The sequence below is a fragment of the Saccoglossus kowalevskii genome, chromosome 11, assembly GCF_978046115.1.
Source record: "Saccoglossus kowalevskii chromosome 11, keSacKowa6.1, whole genome shotgun sequence".
Lineage (NCBI taxonomy): Eukaryota > Metazoa > Hemichordata > Enteropneusta > Harrimaniidae > Saccoglossus > Saccoglossus kowalevskii.
The window spans coordinates 35,604,185-35,623,895 of record NC_140651.1 but is presented as its reverse complement, the minus strand read 5'-3'; the positions used below and the strand labels follow the sequence as shown (position 1 = coordinate 35,623,895).

Below are 19,711 nucleotides of genomic sequence, written 5' to 3'. Positions count from 1 at the left end.
TTTAAGCAAGTAGCTTGCCAGGGAGGGACACGATGCACGTCAATGTTTAAGCAATTAGCTGGTCAGGGATGGACACGATGCACGTCAATGTTTAAGCAAGTAGCTTATCAGGGAGGGACACTATGCACGTCAATGTTTAAGCAATTAGCTTGTCAGGGAGGGACACGATGCAGGTCAATGTTTAAGCAAGTAGCTTGTCGGGGAGGGGACACGATGCACGTCAAAGTTTACGCAAGTAGCTTGCAAGAGAGGGGAAACGATGTACGTCAATATTTAAGCAAATAGCTTGTCAGGGAGGGACACGATGCACGTCAATGTTTAAGCACGTAGCTTGTCAGAGAGTGGGCACGATGCACGTCAATGTTTAAGCAACTAATTAGCTTGTCAGGGAGGGACACGATGCACGTCAATGTTTAAGCAATTAGCTTGAGAGGAAGGGACACGATGCACGTCAATGTTTAAGCAAGTAGCTTGTCAGGGAGGGACACAATGCACGTCAATGTTTAAGCAAGTAGCTTGTCGGAGAGGGGACACGATGCACGTCATCGTTTACGCACGTAGCTTGCCAGAGAGGGGACACGATGTACGTCAATGTTTAAGCAAGTTGCTTGTCAAGGAGGGACGCGATGCACGTCAATGTTTAAGGAATTAGCTTGTCAGGGAGGGACACGATGCACGTCAATTTTTAAGCTCAGACTAGTAATACAATTACTAGTCTGAGGTTTAAGCAAGTAGCTTGTCGGGGAGGGGACACGATGCACGTCAACGTTTACGCAAGTCGCTTGCCAGAGAGGGGACACGATGCACATCAATGTTTAAGCAAATAGCTAGTCAGGGAGGGACACGATGCGCGTCAATGTTTAAGCAAGTAGCTTGTCGGAGAGGGGACACGATGCACGTCATCGTTTACGCACGTAGCTTGCCAGAGAGGGGACACGATGCGCGTCAATGTTTAAGCAAGTTGCTTGTCGGGGAGGGACGCGATGCACGTCAATGTTTAAGGAATTAGCTTGTCAGGGAGGGACACGATGCACGTCAATGTTTAAGCTCAGACTAGTAATACAATTACTAGTAGTACAATTACTAGTCTGAGGTTTAAGCAAGTAGCTTGTCGGGGAGGGGACACGATGCACGTCAACGTTTACGCAAGTCGCTTGCCAGAGAGGGGAAACGATGCACATCAATGTTTAAGCAAGTAGCTAGTCAGGGAGGGACACGATGCGCGTCAATGTTTAAGCAAGTAGCTTGTCGGAGAGGGGACACGATGCACGTCATCGTTTACGCACGTAGCTTGCCAGAGAGGGGACACGATGCGCGTCAATGTTTAAGCAAGTTGCTTGTCGGGGAGGGACGCGATGCACGTCATTGTTTAAGGAATTAGCTTGTCAGGGAGGGACACGATGCACGTCAATTTTTAAGCTCAGACTAGTAATACAATTACTAGTCTGAGGTTTAAGCAAGTAGCTTGTCGGGGAGGGGACACGATGCACGTCAACGTTTACGCAAGTCGCTTGCCAGAGAGGGGACACGATGCACATCAATGTTTAAGCAAATAGCTAGTCAGGGAGGGACACGATGCGCGTCAATGTTTAAGCAAGTAGCTTGTCGGAGAGGGGACACGATGCACGTCATCGTTTACGCACGTAGCTTGCCAGAGAGGGGACACGATGCGCGTCAATGTTTAAGCAAGTTGCTTGTCGGGGAGGGACGCGATGCACGTCAATGTTTAAGGAATTAGCTTGTCAGGGAGGGACACGATGCACGTCAATGTTTAAGCTCAGACTAGTAATACAATTACTAGTAGTACAATTACTAGTCTGAGGTTTAAGCAAGTAGCTTGTCGGGGAGGGGACACGATGCACGTCAACGTTTACGCAAGTCGCTTGCCAGAGAGGGGAAACGATGCACATCAATGTTTAAGCAAGTAGCTAGTCAGGGAGGGACACGATGCGCGTCAATGTTTAAGCAAGTAGCTTGTCGGAGAGGGGACACGATGCACGTCATCGTTTACGCACGTAGCTTGCCAGAGAGGGGACACGATGCGCGTCAATGTTTAAGCAAGTTGCTTGTCGGGGAGGGACGCGATGCACGTCAATGTTTAAGGAATTAGCTTGTCAGGGAGGGACACGATGCACGTCAATGTTTAAGCTCAGACTAGTAATACAATTACTAGTAGTACAATTACTAGTCTGAGGTTTAAGCAAGTAGCTTGTCGGGGAGGGGACACGATGCACGTCAACGTTTACGCAAGTCGCTTGCCAGAGAGGGGAAACGATGCACATCAATGTTTAAGCAAGTAGCTAGTCAGGGAGGGACACGATGCGCGTCAATGTTTAAGCAAGTTGCTTGTCAAGGAGGGACGCGATGCACGTCAATGTTTAAGGAATTAGCTTGTCAGGGAGGGACACGATGCACGTCAATGTTTAAGAAAGTAGCTTGTCGCAGAGGGGACACGATGCACGTCATCGTTTACGCACGTAGCTTGCCAGAGAGGGGACACGATGTACGTCAATGTTTAAGCAAGTAGCTAGTCAGGGAGGGACACGATGCGCGTCAATGTTTAAGCAAGTTGCTTGTCGGGGAGGGGACACGATGCACGTCAATGTTTAAGAAAGTAGCTTGCCGAGGAGGGGACACGATGCACGTCAACGTTTACGCAAGTCGCTTGCCAGAGAGGGGACACGATGCACATCAATGTTTAAGCAAGTAGTTTGTCGGGGAGCGGACTCGATGCACGTCAACTTTTACGCAAGTAGCTTGCCAGGGAGGGACACGATGCACGTCAATGTTTACGCTAGTAGCTTGTCAGAGAGGGGACACGATGCACATCAATGTTTAAGCAAGTAGCTTGTCAGAGAGGGGACACGATGCACATCAATGTTTAAGCAAGTAGCTTGTCATGGAGAGGGCACGATGCACGTCAATGTTTAAGCAATTAGCTAGTCAGGGAAGGGGCACGATGCACGTCAATGTTTACGGAAGTACCTCGTCAGGGAGGGACGCGATGCACGTCAATGTTTAAGGAATTAGCTTGTCAGGGAGGGACACGATGCACGTCAGTGTTTACGCAAGCAGCTTGTCAGGGAGGGACGCGATGCACGTCAATGTTTACGCAAGTAGCTTGTCAGGGAGGGACGCGATGCACGTCAATGTTTAAGAAATTAGCTTGTCAGGGAGGGACACGATGCACGTCAATGTTTAAGCAAGTAGCTTGTCGGAGAGGGGACACGATGCACGTCATCGTTTACGCACGTAGCTTGCCAGAGAGGGGACACGATGTACGTCAATGTTTAAGCAAGTAGCTAGTCAGGGAGGGACACGATGCGCGTCAATGTTTAAGCAAGTTGCTTGTCGGGGAGGGGACACGATGCACGTCAATGTTTAAGCAAGTAGCTTGCCGAGGAGGGGACACGATGCACGTCAACGTTTACGCAAGTCGCTTGCCAGAGAGGGGACACGATGCACATCAATGTTTAAGCAAGTAGTTTGTCGGGGAGCGGACACGATGCACGTCAACGTTTACGCAAGTAGCTTGCCAGGGAGGGACACGATGCACGTCAATGTTTACGCTAGTAGCTTGTCAGAGAGGGGACACGATGCACATCAATGTTTAAGCAAGTAGCTTGTCGGGAGGGGAGACGATGCACGTCAATATGTAAGCAATTAGCTAGTCAGGGAGGCGGCACGATGCACGTCAATGTTTAAGCAAGTAGCTTGTCGGGGAAGGAACACGATGCACGTCAACGTTTACGCAAGTAGCTTGTCAAGGAGGGACACGATGCACGTCAATGTTTACGCAAGCAGCTTGTCATGGAGAGGGCACGATGCACGTCAATGTTTAAGCAATTTGCTAGTCAGGGAAGGGGCACGATTCACGTCAATGTTTACGGAAGTACCTCGTCAGGGAGGGACGCGATGCACGTCAATGTTTACGCAAGCAGCTTGTCAAGGAGGGACGCGATGCACGTCAATGTTTACGCAAGTAGCTTGTCAGGGAGGGACACGATGCACGTCAATGTTTAAGCAAGTAGCTTGCCAGGGGGGACACGATGCACGTCAATGTTTAAGCAAGTAGCTTGTCAGAGAGTGGGCACGATGCACGTCAATGTTTAAACAATTAGCTTGTCAGGGAGGGACACGATGCACGTCAATGTTTAAGCAATTAGCTTGTGAGGAAGGAACACGATGCACGTCAATGTTTAAGCAAGTAGCTAGTCAGGGAGAGACACGATGCGCGTCAATGTTTAAGCAAGTTGCTTGTCAAGGAGGGACGCGATGCACGTCAATGTTTAAGGAATTAGCTTGTCAGGGAGGGACACGATGCACGTCAATGTTTAAGCAAGTAGCTTGTCGAGGAGGGGACACGATGCACGTCAACGTTTATGCAAGTCGCTTGCCAGAGAGGGGACACGATGCACATCAATGTTTAAGCAAGTAGCTAGTCAGGGAGGGACACGATGCGCGTCAATGTTTAAGCAAGTTGCTTGTCAAGGAGGGATTCGATGCACGTCAATGTTTAAGGAATTAGCTTGTCAGGGAGGGACACGATGCACGTCATCGTTTACGCACGTAGTTTGCCAGAGAGGGGACACGATGCACATCAATGTTTAAGCAAGTAGCTTGTCTGGGAGCGGTCACGATGCACGTCAACGTTTAAGCAAGTTGCTTGTCAAGGAGGGACACGATGCACGTCAATGTTTACGCTAGTAGCTAGTCAGGGAGGGATACGATGCGCGTCAATGTTTAAGCAAGTTGCTTGTCGGGGAGGGGACACGATGCACGTCAATGTTTAAGCAAGTTGCTTGTCGGGGAGTGGACACGATGCACGTCAATGTTTAAGCAAGTAGCTAGTCAGGGAGGGACACGATGCGCGTCAATGTTTAAGCAAGTTGCTTGTCAAGGAGGGACGCGATGCACGTCAATGTTTAAGCAAGTAGCTTGTCGGGGAGGGGACACGATGCACGTCAACGTTTACGCAAGTCGCTTGCCAGAGAGGGGACACGATGCACATCAATGTTTAAGCAAGTAGCTTGTCTGGGAGCGGTCACGATGCACGTCAACGTTTAAGCAAGTTGCTTGTCAAGGAGGGACACGATGCACGTCAATGTTTACGCTAGTAGCTTGTCAGAGAGGGTCGCGATGCGCGTCAATGTTTAAGCAAGTTGCTTGTCAAGGAGGGACACGATGCACGTCAACGTTTACGCAATAGCTTGCCAGGGAGGGACACGATGCACGTCAATGTTTACGCTAGTAGCTTGTCAGAGAGGGACACGATGCAAGTCAATGTTTGAGCAAGTAGCTTGTCGGGGGAGGATACACGATGCACGTCAATGTTTAAGCAAGTAGCTAGTCAGGGAGGCGGCACGATGCACGTCAATGTTTAAGCAAGTAGCTTGCCAGGGAGGGACACGATGCACGTCAATGTTTTAGCAATTAGCTTGTCAGGGAGGGACACGATGCACGTCAATGTTTAAGCAAGTAGCTTGTCGGGGAGGGGACACGATGCACGTCAACGTTTACGCAAGTAGCTTGCAAGAGAGGGGAAACGATGTACGTCAATGTTTAAACAATTAGCTTGTCAGGGAGGGACACGATGCACGTCAATGTTTAAGCAATTAGCTTGTGAGGAAGGAACACGATGCACGTCAATGTTTAAGCAAGTAGCTAGTCAGGGAGAGACACGATGCGCGTCAATGTTTAAGCAAGTTGCTTGTCAAGGAGGGACGCGATGCACGTCAATGTTTAAGGAATTAGCTTGTCAGGGAGGGACACGATGCACGTCAATGTTTAAGCAAGTAGCTTGTCGAGGAGGGGACACGATGCACGTCAACGTTTATGCAAGTCGCTTGCCAGAGAGGGGACACGATGCACATCAATGTTTAAGCAAGTAGCTAGTCAGGGAGGGACACGATGCGCGTCAATGTTTAAGCAAGTTGCTTGTCAAGGAGGGATTCGATGCACGTCAATGTTTAAGGAATTAGCTTGTCAGGGAGGGACACGATGCACGTCATCGTTTACGCACGTAGTTTGCCAGAGAGGGGACACGATGCACATCAATGTTTAAGCAAGTAGCTTGTCTGGGAGCGGTCACGATGCACGTCAACGTTTAAGCAAGTTGCTTGTCAAGGAGGGACACGATGCACGTCAATGTTTACGCTAGTAGCTAGTCAGGGAGGGATACGATGCGCGTCAATGTTTAAGCAAGTTGCTTGTCGGGGAGGGGACACGATGCACGTCAATGTTTAAGCAAGTTGCTTGTCGGGGAGTGGACACGATGCACGTCAATGTTTAAGCAAGTAGCTAGTCAGGGAGGGACACGATGCGCGTCAATGTTTAAGCAAGTTGCTTGTCAAGGAGGGACGCGATGCACGTCAATGTTTAAGCAAGTAGCTTGTCGGGGAGGGGACACGATGCACGTCAACGTTTACGCAAGTCGCTTGCCAGAGAGGGGACACGATGCACATCAATGTTTAAGCAAGTAGCTTGTCTGGGAGCGGTCACGATGCACGTCAACGTTTAAGCAAGTTGCTTGTCAAGGAGGGACACGATGCACGTCAATGTTTACGCTAGTAGCTTGTCAGAGAGGGTCGCGATGCGCGTCAATGTTTAAGCAAGTTGCTTGTCAAGGAGGGACACGATGCACGTCAACGTTTACGCAATAGCTTGCCAGGGAGGGACACGATGCACGTCAATGTTTACGCTAGTAGCTTGTCAGAGAGGGACACGATGCAAGTCAATGTTTGAGCAAGTAGCTTGTCGGGGGAGGATACACGATGCACGTCAATGTTTAAGCAAGTAGCTAGTCAGGGAGGCGGCACGATGCACGTCAATGTTTAAGCAAGTAGCTTGCCAGGGAGGGACACGATGCACGTCAATGTTTTAGCAATTAGCTTGTCAGGGAGGGACACGATGCACGTCAATGTTTAAGCAAGTAGCTTGTCGGGGAGGGGACACGATGCACGTCAACGTTTACGCAAGTAGCTTGCAAGAGAGGGGAAACGATGTACGTCAATGTTTAAGCAAGTAGCTTGTCAGTGAGGGACACGATGCACGTCAATGTTTAAGCACGTAGCTTGTCAGAGAGTGGGCACGATGCACGTCAATGTTTAAGCAACTAATTAGCTTGTCAGGGAGGGACACAATGTACGTCAATGTTTAAGCAAGTAGCTTGTCGGAGAGGGGACACGATGCACGTCATCGTTTACGCACGTCGCTTGCCAGAGAGGGGACAGGATGTACGTCAATGTTTAAGCAAGTAGCTAGTTAGGGAGGGACACGATGCGCGTCAATGTTTAAGCAAGTTGCTTGTCAAGGAGGGACGCGATGCACGTCAATGTTTAAGCAATTAGCTTGTCAGGGAGGGACACGATGCACGTCAATGTTTAAGCTCAGACTAGTAATACAATTACTAGTCTGAGGTTTAAACAAGTAGCTTGTCGGGGAGGGGACACGATGCACGTCAACGTTTACGCAAGTCGCTTGCCAGAGAGCGGACACGATGCACATCAATGTTTAAGCAAGTAGCTAGTCAGGGAGGGACACGATGCGCGTCAATGTTTAAGCAAGTTGCTTGTCAAGGAGGGACGCGATGCACGTCAATGTTTAAGCAAGTAGCTTGTCGGAGAGGGGACACGATGTACGTCATCGTTTACGCACGTAGCTTGCCAGAGAGGGGACACGATGCGCGTCAATGTTTACGCAATAGCTTGCCGGGGAGGATACACGATGCACGTCAATTTTTAAGCAATTAGCTTGTCATGGAGGGACACGATGCACGTCAATGTTTAAGGAATTAGCTTGTCAGGGAGGTACACGATGCACGTCAATGTTTAAGCTCAGACTAGTAATACAATTACTAGTCTGAGGTTTAAGCAAGTATCTTGTCGGGGAGGGGACACGATGCACGTCAACGTTTACGCAAGTCGCTTGCCAGAGAGGGGAAACGATGCACATCAATGTTTAAGCAAGTAGCTAGTCAGGGAGGGACACGATGCGCGTCAATGTTTAAGCAAGTTGCTTGTCAAGGAGGGACGCGATGCACGTCAATGTTTAAGGAATTAGCTTGTCAGGGAGGGACACGATGCACGTCAATGTTTAAGCAAGTAGCTTGTCGGAGAGGGGACACGATGCACGTCATCGTTTACGCACGTAGCTTGCCAGAGAGGGGACACGATGTACGTCAATGTTTAAGCAAGTAGCTAGTCAGGGAGGGACACGATGCGCGTCAATGTTTAAGCAAGTTGCTTGTCGGGGAGGGGACACGATGCACGTCAATGTTTAAGTAAGTTGCTTGTCGGGGAGGGGACACGATGCGCGTCAATGTTTAAGCAAGTTGCTTGTCAAGGAGGGACGCGATGCACGTCAATGTTTAAGCAAGTAGCTTGTCGGAGAGGGGACACGATGTACGTCATCGTTTACGCACGTAGCTTGCCAGAGAGGGGACACGATGCGCGTCAATGTTTACGCAATAGCTTGCCGGGGAGGATACACGATGCACGTCAATGTTTAAGCAATTAGCTTGTCAGGGAGGGACACGATGCACGTCAATGTTTAAGCAATTAGCTTGTCAGGGAGGGAAACAATGCACGTCAATGTTTAAGCAAGTAGCTTGTCGGAGAGGGGACACGATGCACGTCAATATTTACGCACGTAGCTTGCCAGAGAGGGGACACGATGTACGTCAATGTTTAAGCAAGTAGCTAGTCAGGGAGGGACACGATGCGCGTCAATGTTTAAGCAAGTTGCTTGTCAAGGAGGGACGCGATGCACGTCAATGTTTAAGGAATTAGCTTGTCAGGGAGGGTCACGATGCACGTCAATGTTTAAGCTCAGACTAGTAATACAATTACTAGTCTGAGGTTTAAGCAAGTAGCTTGTAGGGGAGGGGACACGATGCACGTCAACGTTTACGCAAGTCGCTTGCCAGAGAGGGGAAACGATGCACATCAATGTTTAAGCAAGTAGCTAGTCAAGGAGGGACGCGATGCACGTCAATGTTTAAGGAATTAGCTTGTCAGGGAGGGACACGATGCACGTCAATGTTTAAGCAAGTAGCTTGTCGGAGAGGGGACACGATGCACGTCATCGTTTACGCACGTAGCTTGCCAGAGAGGGGACACGATGCACATCAATGTTTAAGCAAGTAGCTTGTCTGGGAGCGGACACGATGCACGTCAACGTTTACGCAATAGCTTGCCAGGGATGGACACGATGCACGTCAATGTTTACGCTAGTAGCTTGTCGGGGAGGATACACGATGCACGTCAATGTTTAAGCAATTAGCTAGTCAGGGAGGGGGCACGATGCACGTCAACGTTTACGCAAGTAGCTTGTCAAGGAGGGGCACGATGCACGTCAATGTTTACGCAAGCAGCTTGTCATGGAGGGGCCACGATGCACGTCAATCTTTGCGCAAGTAGCTTGGCATGGAGGGGGCACGATGCACGTCAATGTTTATGAACTACTTAGTTTGGCACTATTGCTTTAACTACTTGCTAGTCTTATCGGAATGAAAACTGAGTGTTTTGTAGCTATTTAGCTGGATTATTAGTGCATGTGTTTTGTGACATTCAATCTGCGTTTGTGCAATTCTTCTGTGTAAAGCGTCAGTGAAACGTCAGCCGTGTCGCTGTGTTAGTTTCCCACATATAGTATAATAGTACATGGTTTTATCAGGTCCGTATTAATATCGTACACAAGTCTCAATTTGAATCAATAGGCAAATCAGTTTCTCATATCGAGTGTAAAAAGTGTTGACATGTTATATCCATATCGCATGTATGAAATGCGACATTGATTTGTTGTGGTGAACTTTGACGTAATATACAGACTCTGATACTGTCTGTGAATATTGTGTGTTATGTAAAACCACATAAAGTGATAGAGACATTTTGCTAAGCGTTCAACAGGAAACTGTGTTTCTGATTGCGTACTGCAGGAACAATCTTGGAAGTCAAGTTTAGCGTGATTCTTATACACCCTGTTGTTCGAAATATTGATTATATACACGCTTAGCTAAGTGGTTAATTTGAATTTTATATTATTCAAGTTGTTTTTGTTTGTGGAAGTGATTGATTGATACTATTGATACAATATTGAAGCTGACCTTCCGTGGCCGTCTTGACTTCGTTGAAAAGGCCAGAGCACGCCCCGTTGTGTTTGATTAAGTCGACAGCGAATACAGGTGTATATTATAAGGTATACAGTATACGGCCCGAAGTTGTGCTTGTTATACACGTTTTATGAATATATATATTTTTATGTGTTTTTCTGTGTAATTAGCTACTTAGCTGTGCACCTTCAGTTGGTACTTAGGGCATGGTGATGTGTAATAGTTATTGGGTTTCTATTGAGACATTACTAAAAGATTAGTCTGTCCTTAAACTCTTTCAAATGTATCCAGCACTAAAACATTTAAATGTTTGACTTACCCCAGGTGCCTTCTGGGAAGATGCTTCTCGAGAGATCAATGGCACCTTGTAGAACACGTGTGTAGGCTTCCTGGAACACAAACGTAGTTTTATTCAACATGTATGAAATATTCCATATGCAATGTGCAGTTGAATGAATTAATGACACTCGTGGCTTATTTGGTCAAATTTATAAATAACATGCACATGGCTATTAAATTGCTAATGTCGTAATTTTTTTTAAATTTTAACCAAGACGTATGTATGCACATTGACTTACCCTGTGACGGGCTTCTGGTTCTCCGTAATGCATTGTTCGCGTGATGTCAGTTGTGGCACCACATCTATCATGTAAAATATCAGTATGTATTTTTTAATAACCAACTGCCGATGTGATAGGTATACCGCAGGATATTGCACAATAATATAGATGGTGAGGAGGGCATGGCTTTATTTCATCGTGACGATATTGATGCCTTCATAATACATAATTTAAAATATCATATAAACAACCGTGTTAGCGGTCGCGATGCTCTGCTGAGTGTAAATATTATTATCACATTCACTAGCCTTACCTGTATTGGCCACCAGAATCCAGCAAGTACATGTTATTGTCAGTGATGGCTACATTAGTGTCCGGGGTTGATCTGCAACATAGCATGATGATGACCACGTTACTTCAAATGGGAAATTTACATATTTTATATAGTCAGCAACATATATGTAACGCGAAGCACTAATTGCTAGAATTATTAAGAAACTATCGCAGACTATGATAAATGCACAATTTAATTACAAAGTGTTTTTACCCATTTAAATAGAGCCACATTTCATGTTATAATTGTTCCTAGCTTACGTACATGATATTCTTGTAAGGCATGCATTTTGTCACATCACAATATGTGATTTAAGATAGCTGTGGCGTTCCAGGGCCCTATAGCTGTGGCGTTCCAGGGCCCTATAGCTGTGGCGTTCCTATAGCGCCGTGTACATTGCTTAAAATCCATTGTTTCACACATTTTAAACTAACACTTTTACTTTTGGGTTTTGTGTATTCATTTATTGTGTCAATTTCACTTAGTTCAAAATATTCATATAAACATGACTGAACAATTTTATTGATGAAAAAATTGGATTTAACCAATTTTGAATTTTCTCAAAGTATAAAATGGAAAGAGTTGGTTTTTAGAAGATTTTCGCTTGCATAGCAACGGAAAAATAAAATCAGGTGATACAACTCCCCCCTGTTTACTTCCTGAAGTGAACAAAAGAAAATGTTCAAATGAACTGTTGATAGTTTTTAAAGCGTCTATGTTGACGACGTATTTTACCTAAAGTAAGGCAAAATTCAAACGTTTAAATGGCGGTTGGTAACCATGGTTCAATGCAGATATTCAGAGGTTACCAATGTCCATATTTCGGTATGCGCTTACTCGTTATGTATATAGAACGCATAATACGCAAATTTGATTGTGTGCATTACTTTAAAACATTATACGAGATTATTTGATAAAATACTGACTTAAACTAGAGCTTAAACTAGCGAACGCTCTCTGTGTTTTCAGAAAGTACTGAGTAAATTTGAACATGTATGGATTGTGAGTTGCGCTTTGTGTACCATTTATATTTATTTTTTTATCTCGGCTCCCAAAAACAAACTTTGGGGTACAAAACTAACACTGACTCAAAACATATGAAGCGATGTGGTTTGAATATTTAAAACAATAATAAGGCTTTTTACAAAACGGGAAATTCTATTGTTTTCGTTACTAGATGTTTAAAAACATTGTACAATATAAACACACTGCTTGATAACATATAAACACCACTTACGAGTAATGAATCACGGCACCATTAGGCCCAAATGCAGAAATTGCACCGAAACTTGGCATAACAAAGTCTGGCTGTTTCCTGAAAGTATAAATGACATTATAACAATGCATACAATCCCCTAAAGATGTAGTGTGTAGAAAAAATGTACATGTGTGTAATTCCCGTTATGTATATACAATTAGTATTATGAAGACATTTATTTTGCAAAGCCAGAAACAATTATTAATTTACTATTGCTGTTTACTATTGAAAGTAATATGTGTACTGATTTCACTCAGTACAGCTATAGTAGAACCCACAGCGTAGATTTGGTGTATAACGCATACCTTCTGAATTCTTGTACTTTCTTATCAGCGGAGATCTCGCTTAACTTGTCAATATCACCAGCAGCGTTTACAACAGCGCCTTCCATCCAATGCATCCACTCAATCATGGCCACAGCGTCTTGGATCTGAGTAAATACATAATAAACATCGGTTACTACAATATACTGAATAGAGCGAACAGTCGTCAGAAGAAACAAATATTCAAAATAAATTTGAACAAACGTGCTCGCTTGAGAAATGTGAATTGACTTTGGTGAGCAGGCCACTAATGACAAGGTCGGTTTGTAATTAGAGCGTGGGATCAAATGACGTGTGAACATTATTATTTATTTAACACCTCTTAATTTCGTCACAGAATTAAACTACGAAGTACCAATTATATATAACAAAAATCATCTTCACAGAAAAATGACTGAAAGTATAGTTTTTTAATCGACTGAAAATCCCACTAGTTAATTTCTTATACATGGCAGTGTGTACATCTAAAATATTCGTTTAGCCAAATAGTTGTCAGTATACATGTAAGCACTAATTCACCGACAATATCTCATTTGAATAGTGCCTTATTTGTACAAAATACTCACGTTGCCTTCACGCATTCCTTCGATTTCATTTTTATTCTTTTGGGCTTTCATGAGTTGGGTTGGAACTGCTGCCGAATATTGTCTCATCTACAAACACAACATACAAAAATCGTGACTGATGACAGCTATAACACATAGCAAAATTTGTAATTATCGTTGTATTCATTCTGAATAGTAAACGTATGTTGCAACAGAATTAAGAAAGAGGCATTAATTGAATCATTATGATATTACAACGATACGCGACTGCTCACATCAGTGCAATGTAAACATCAACATACCGTGGGAACATTTCCGTAGATACCATAACTAGCTGTCGTACTTATCCAAACTTTCGTGAAGTCACTTTCGTTAGACTTATTATTCAGCGTTGGTAGAAAGATATCATATTCCAGAATATGCAGACATTTGTGATTGTTGTCAATATTAGCACAGCCTGCACTCTGATCATTCTTGTCTTGCAATAGATGACTATGGATATCGTCCACAATTAGCTTTTCCACATTTTTAACAAACAAGCTAGAGTACAAATATTAAGAAAGTCATATAAAAATGTTATTTTTACACGTCTAGATAGAATATTATTATGCTATGCTATCTTATAGTAGCAACGACTGATATAATAATGGCGTCCTAAAATATTGTCAAGAGTCACGAACAAGACCAATATAATCATATTTTAAATACTGTATGACGTATGTAATGCCTGTGGGAGTTGCATATCCAATGTGTATACACCGCGTTAATAACTATTCAAATAACTATTCAAATTCGTGTTGAAAGAGTGTTTCACTTACGTGGTTTTCTCCATTTCTATTATGGTATAGCCAAAGAATACTGGGTTATATGGTATGTCCATGCCCCGTAGGTTGAAAAACCCTGCAGGAAAAAAAATCAATATATGGCCCACAATTATATCACCCGTTTACAAATTTAAATCAAACACACATGTGTGCAGATATGATTGACACATTGAATGGTCACAATACCCAAAACAACGCTTACACGTGTTTAATATACAACGCAATTAATTAACCGCTTACATGCTGTGTCGTCCAGAGCGTGCAACACCATTATATCAGCTCCTACCTTCTTCATTTCTTCTCTGTGATCTATGACTTTGTCGTACCATTCTTCACCTTAAAATAGGCATTAGGCAAATATTAAGTTCATTTCATCAACACTTTCAACGCGTACACACCAACATGTATGTATACAAGTGATTGTGAATATTTTTACGTGCATCGTTCATTGTGGTTTCTATCAAGTGTTTCCGTAATCTGGCCTCAGTCGTGTTACTACCCTATGATTCACAAAAGAAATAACAGCAACTACAATCGTGCCATCTTAACATTTATCTAGAGTTCATGACATCACGTTCTAGTTTAAACTATCAACATTGTTAACTCACCTGTCCATTTAATATCCAAAGCAAACAGAGGTTCATTCGGACAATCTGGCCGATCATTCCATATTATATCAATGAGATTCTGTTCATGAGAATACATCTCTATGTACACTCCAGCGGACTGTGTCGATTTAAACGCTTTATTGTATTTGTTATAGGCGCCTGCAAAACAAGTTTGTTTTTAGATTTTGTATCGAATGGTAACCATAATTGCAATGAAATGTCAACTTTGTCAGTATGTGTCTGTTGGTTGGTTTACTTATGCGCGGTGGTCGTCGTGCTGCGCACGTGCGATATTTGTGTTGATAAACATTGATTTTCCCACAATCCAATACGTTCTCTAATGGAAATCACAAGTATAAGGTTTGACCTGGGCGCGACTTGCACTAATTACCGCCGTTGACTTCTTCGATACCTTACAATCACCAAAAAATACCTAATTAAAGCTTGGCAACGTCTCAGTTTGTACTGCACAACAGTCAAAGTCGCCATCTTTGTTTATATGAGACCCATATAACTTGCACATGCGCCCTCTTAAGTGTAACGGTGTCCGATAAAATAAGCATAAGTGTAAAAATTTTAAGAAACTGAGACATAATAGTTGTTTATAGATGACATCATATCGAAATACTTAAACAATAAACAAATCTAAACGTTTATACACAGAGTGGTAGATTGTGTTTCTACATGGACATTCACAATCACTAATTAGTCTTTACAGTACTTATTTTGTTCTTATTTTTTTAACCAGTATTGCGTAAGTAGGTTACGATCAATTCAATGAATCACTCAAAGTATGCAAATACTGTGTTAAATGACATACTAATTGAAATTAGCGTTGGATCAAAGGCAACTAGGATAGGCTCCTGTATTGTTCCGGACGGTAAGACGTCTATCAGCCAGTCCCATGGCTTTTGTGTTTCCGCCTCACCTGTGTCAAAAATAATAACATAAAACATTATTATGGATAATATGCAAATTTACAATTAGAAGCGACGTCATGTATATCCAATTTTTCATGATTCACGCACAATTCCCGGGCAATTGATAATTTTTTTGTACTTACTTGATTTCATGAGTATCCAATTACAATCGAGTTGTTGTTCAGCTTGCAGATAGTATCTACCATCGGTCCACAAGGCAGACTGGTTATGTGTGACAATAGCAAGACCTTGAACAAATCACATCATGAAGAATTGGTGATTGCTACATCACTTATACATATACATACATATTAATCTGTTACTTCACGATTAAGTAACGCACATTACATTTGGCACTCCTGTACATTTAAATGATGCATTAAACTGTTCATGTTTCTTTCATCGATCTCATTTCCTCATTCCCAAAGAACAGATATAATATAAAGACGAATGTTAGTAACGGTGATAATAATGCAGAAATAATAGTGCGTTTTTTTTCTGTGCGTCTGATGACCTTGGTTGAATACTATCACAATTGAAATATCCTGAAACTAGATTCTAGTAGAAAACAGCCTAACGTGACATGTGGATGCTGTACTACCTAACGTGACATGTGGATGCTGTACGACATTCGATTCGATTTTATATAACTGTACAATGTTGAATCAATCCTTGTATATTACGCGTCATTCCAGACTCGCATCATACATGCAGCATACACCCAATAATTGCATCCTCGTTTGTATTTGCACATCATCTGTTCTATTTAATATTTCGTCAACTACACACGATGGGCACAATTTACTCAACAATATCATGAAATTATTTATGGCATTTTGAAATTGGCCAATTTGTTATAAACAAACTATCATTATTAAAGGGGACTACGACATGTGAATATTAATTTGGCCACGAGATTGCAAGTCAGTGAACGAACATTGCATGATTTGGTGAGGTTAGATATGGGGATTTGGATATTGCAAATTTACAGACATACTCCAGCGCCCACAATACAATTCCAATTTATCTAGTAACCTCTGGAGCCCGACAACTGAATCTGATACAATTGCAATGTCATCAGCAAATATAAGACAGAATAATTCAATTAAATCAGCAGTTAATTGAACACCATGGTGTTCTGAATTATTCAGCTCATTGCAAAATTCAGTGATAAAAAGGAGAATGGGAATGGACTTCATGATTTGGCGAGGTCAGATATCGGCGTTAAGACATTGCATGATATGGTGGAGTTAGATATCAGAGGGTAGACATAGCATGATTTGGCGAGGTTAGATATTGAGGTTTAGACATGGCATGATTTAGCGAGGTTAGATATCAGGGTTTAGACATTGCATGATTTGGTGGGGTTAAATATTGGGGTTTAGACATGGCATGATTTGGTGGGGTTAAATATTGGGGTTTAAACATTGCATGATTTGGCGAGGTTAGATATCGGAGTTTAAACATTGCATGATTTGGCGAGGTTAGATATCGAGGTTTAGACATTGCATGACTTGGGGCGGGGGTGTGTAAATATTGGGGTTTAGACATTGCATAATTTGGCGAGATTAGATATCGGGGTTCAGAAATTGCATGATTTGGTTGAGTTAAATATTGGGGTTTAGACATGGCATGATCTGGCGAGGTTAGATATCGGAGTTTAAACATTGCATGATTTGGCGTGGTTAGATAATGGGGTTTAGACATGGCATGATTTGATGGTGTTAGATATTTAGGTTTAGACATGATATGATTTGGTGGGGTTAGATACTGGGGTTTCGACATGGCATGATTTGGCGTGGTTAGATTTTGGGGTGTAGACATGGCATGATTTGGTGGGGATAGATATTGGGGTTTAGACATTACATGATTTGGCGAGGTTAGATATTGTCACACGCAACGTAATATTACCGTAATTGGTATAGTACAGGTGTGATGGTTCAAATACCAAAATGGCAACAGTAACAGAAAGACTTCCCTGGCGGCGATGATAACATACGAACACGGAGCCAACAGATGAGGTTTCAACTGGTACTGGTATTATTATACTCTGCAAACATCAAGTACAATAACGCGGTAAAACTCCACTACTCCAATAACTAGATACTTAAACTCCAATACAATTCAACGAGATCTCCGATCTGATCTCGGTGCTGAACAACTCCCCTGTATATACCCCCACTGTCAATAAATAGACCATTACATCAGCATACATAGTGAGTCTGGAATTTACTACAAATTTCTAGAATGTTCCATTACCTTCTATTGCCTTCTACAGTGTTCTATTACATATTCAACCAGGTTCTAAAAAAATCTAGAATATTCCACACAGACACAGTACGGTTCTAGAACATTCTCAGTGACACGGAAGTGGTAAACAAGTCGTATGCGACAGATATCAGGGTTTAGACATGGCATGATTTGGTGGGCTTAAATATTGGGGTTCAGACATGACATGATTTGGCGAGGTTAGATATTGGGGTTTAGACATGGCATGATTTTGCGAGGTTAGATATTGGGGTTTAGATATGGCATGATTTGGCGATGTTAGATAAAGACGGAGTTTAAACATGGCATGATTTCGCGAGGTTAGATATCGAGGTTTAGACATTGCATGATTTGGCGAGGTTAGATATCGAGGTTTAGACATTGCATGACTTGGGGCGGGGGTGTGTAAATATTGGGGTTTAGACATTGCATAATTTGGCGAGATTAGATATCGGGGTTCAGAAATTGCATGATTTGGTTGAGTTAAATATTGGGGTTTAGACATGGCATGATCTGGCGAGGTTAGATATCGGAGTTTAAACATTGCATGATTTGGCGTGGTTAGATAATGGGGTTTAGACATGGCATGATTTTATGGTGTTAGATATTTAGGTTTAGACATGATATGATTTGGTGGGGTTAGATACTGGGGTTTCGACATGGCATGATTTGGCATGGTTAGATTTTGGGGTGTAGACATGGCATGATTTGGTGGGGATAGATATTGGGGTTTAGACATTACATGATTTGGCGGGGATAGATATTGTCACACGCAACGTAATATTACCGTAATTGGTATAGTACAGGTGTGATGGTTCAAACACCAAAATGGCAACAGTAACAGAAAAACTTCCCTGGCGGCGATGATATCATACAAACACGGAGCCAACAGATGAGGTTTCAATTGGTACTGGTATTATTATACTCTGCAAACATCAAGTACAATAACGCGGTAAAACCCCACTACTCCAATAACTAGATACTTAAACTCCAATACAATTCAACGAGATCTCCGATCTGATCTCGGTGCTGAACAACTCCCCTGTATAAACCCCCACTGTCTATAAATAGACCATTACATCAGCATACATAATGAGTCTGGAATTTACTACAAATTTCTAGAATGTTCCATTACCTTCTATTGCCTTCTACAGTGTTCTATTACATATTCAACCAGTTTCTAAAAAAATCTAGAATATTCCACCCAGACACAGTACGGTTCTAGAACATTCTCAGTGACACGGAAGTGGTAAACAAGTCGTATGCGACATATATCAGGGTTTAGACATGGCATGATTTGGTGGGCTTAAATATTGGGGTTCAGACATGACATGATTTGGCGAGGTTAGATATTGGGGTTTAGATATGGCATGATTTGGCGATGTTAGATAAAGACGGAGTTTAAACATGGCATGATTTCGCGAGGTTAGATATCGAGGTTTAGACATTGCATGATTTGGTGAGGTTAGATATTGGGGTTTAGACATTGCATGATTTGGTGGGGTTAAATATTGGGGTTTAGACATTGCATGATTTGGCGAGGTTATGTATGGGGGTTTAGACATGGCATGATTTGGCGAGGTTATGTATGGGGGTTTAGACATTGCATGATTCAGCGAGGTTAGATATCGGGGTTTAGACAGACATGGCATGTTATGGCGAGGTTAGATATCGGAGTTTAGACATGGCATGATTTGATGGTGTTAGATATCGAGGTTTAGACATGGTATGATTTGGTGGGGTTAGATACTGGGGTTTCGCCATGACATGATTTGGCGTGGTTAAATATTGGGGTGTAGACATGGCATGATTTGGTGGGCTTAAATATTGGGGTTCAGACATGACATGATTTGGCGAGGTTAGATATTGGGGTTTAGACATGGCATGATTTGGCGAGGTTAGATATCGGGGTTTAGACATTGCATGATTTGGCGTGGTTAAATATTGGAGTGTAGACATG

At 42.9% G+C, this 19,711-nt stretch overlaps 1 protein-coding gene across 1 annotated transcript in view; it reads right to left on the bottom strand.

The window, feature by feature from the left end:
- Positions 1 to 19,711, bottom strand: part of LOC102808525 (xaa-Pro aminopeptidase 1-like) — a 66,882-nt gene that overhangs the window by 6,798 nt on the left and 40,373 nt on the right. Inside the window, exons 5-16 of the mRNA XM_085505537.1 lie at positions 15,627 to 15,731; positions 15,384 to 15,491; positions 14,564 to 14,722; positions 14,196 to 14,291; positions 13,950 to 14,031; positions 13,434 to 13,671; positions 13,153 to 13,239; positions 12,569 to 12,693; positions 12,243 to 12,320; positions 10,985 to 11,056; positions 10,690 to 10,753; positions 10,431 to 10,500 (exon numbers count right to left, since the gene is read on the bottom strand). Coding sequence (XP_085361663.1) covers positions 10,431 to 10,500; positions 10,690 to 10,753; positions 10,985 to 11,056; positions 12,243 to 12,320; positions 12,569 to 12,693; positions 13,153 to 13,239; positions 13,434 to 13,671; positions 13,950 to 14,031; positions 14,196 to 14,291; positions 14,564 to 14,722; positions 15,384 to 15,491; positions 15,627 to 15,731 — 1,284 coding nt within the window. The remainder of the gene's footprint in view (positions 1 to 10,430; positions 10,501 to 10,689; positions 10,754 to 10,984; positions 11,057 to 12,242; positions 12,321 to 12,568; positions 12,694 to 13,152; positions 13,240 to 13,433; positions 13,672 to 13,949; positions 14,032 to 14,195; positions 14,292 to 14,563; positions 14,723 to 15,383; positions 15,492 to 15,626; positions 15,732 to 19,711) is intronic.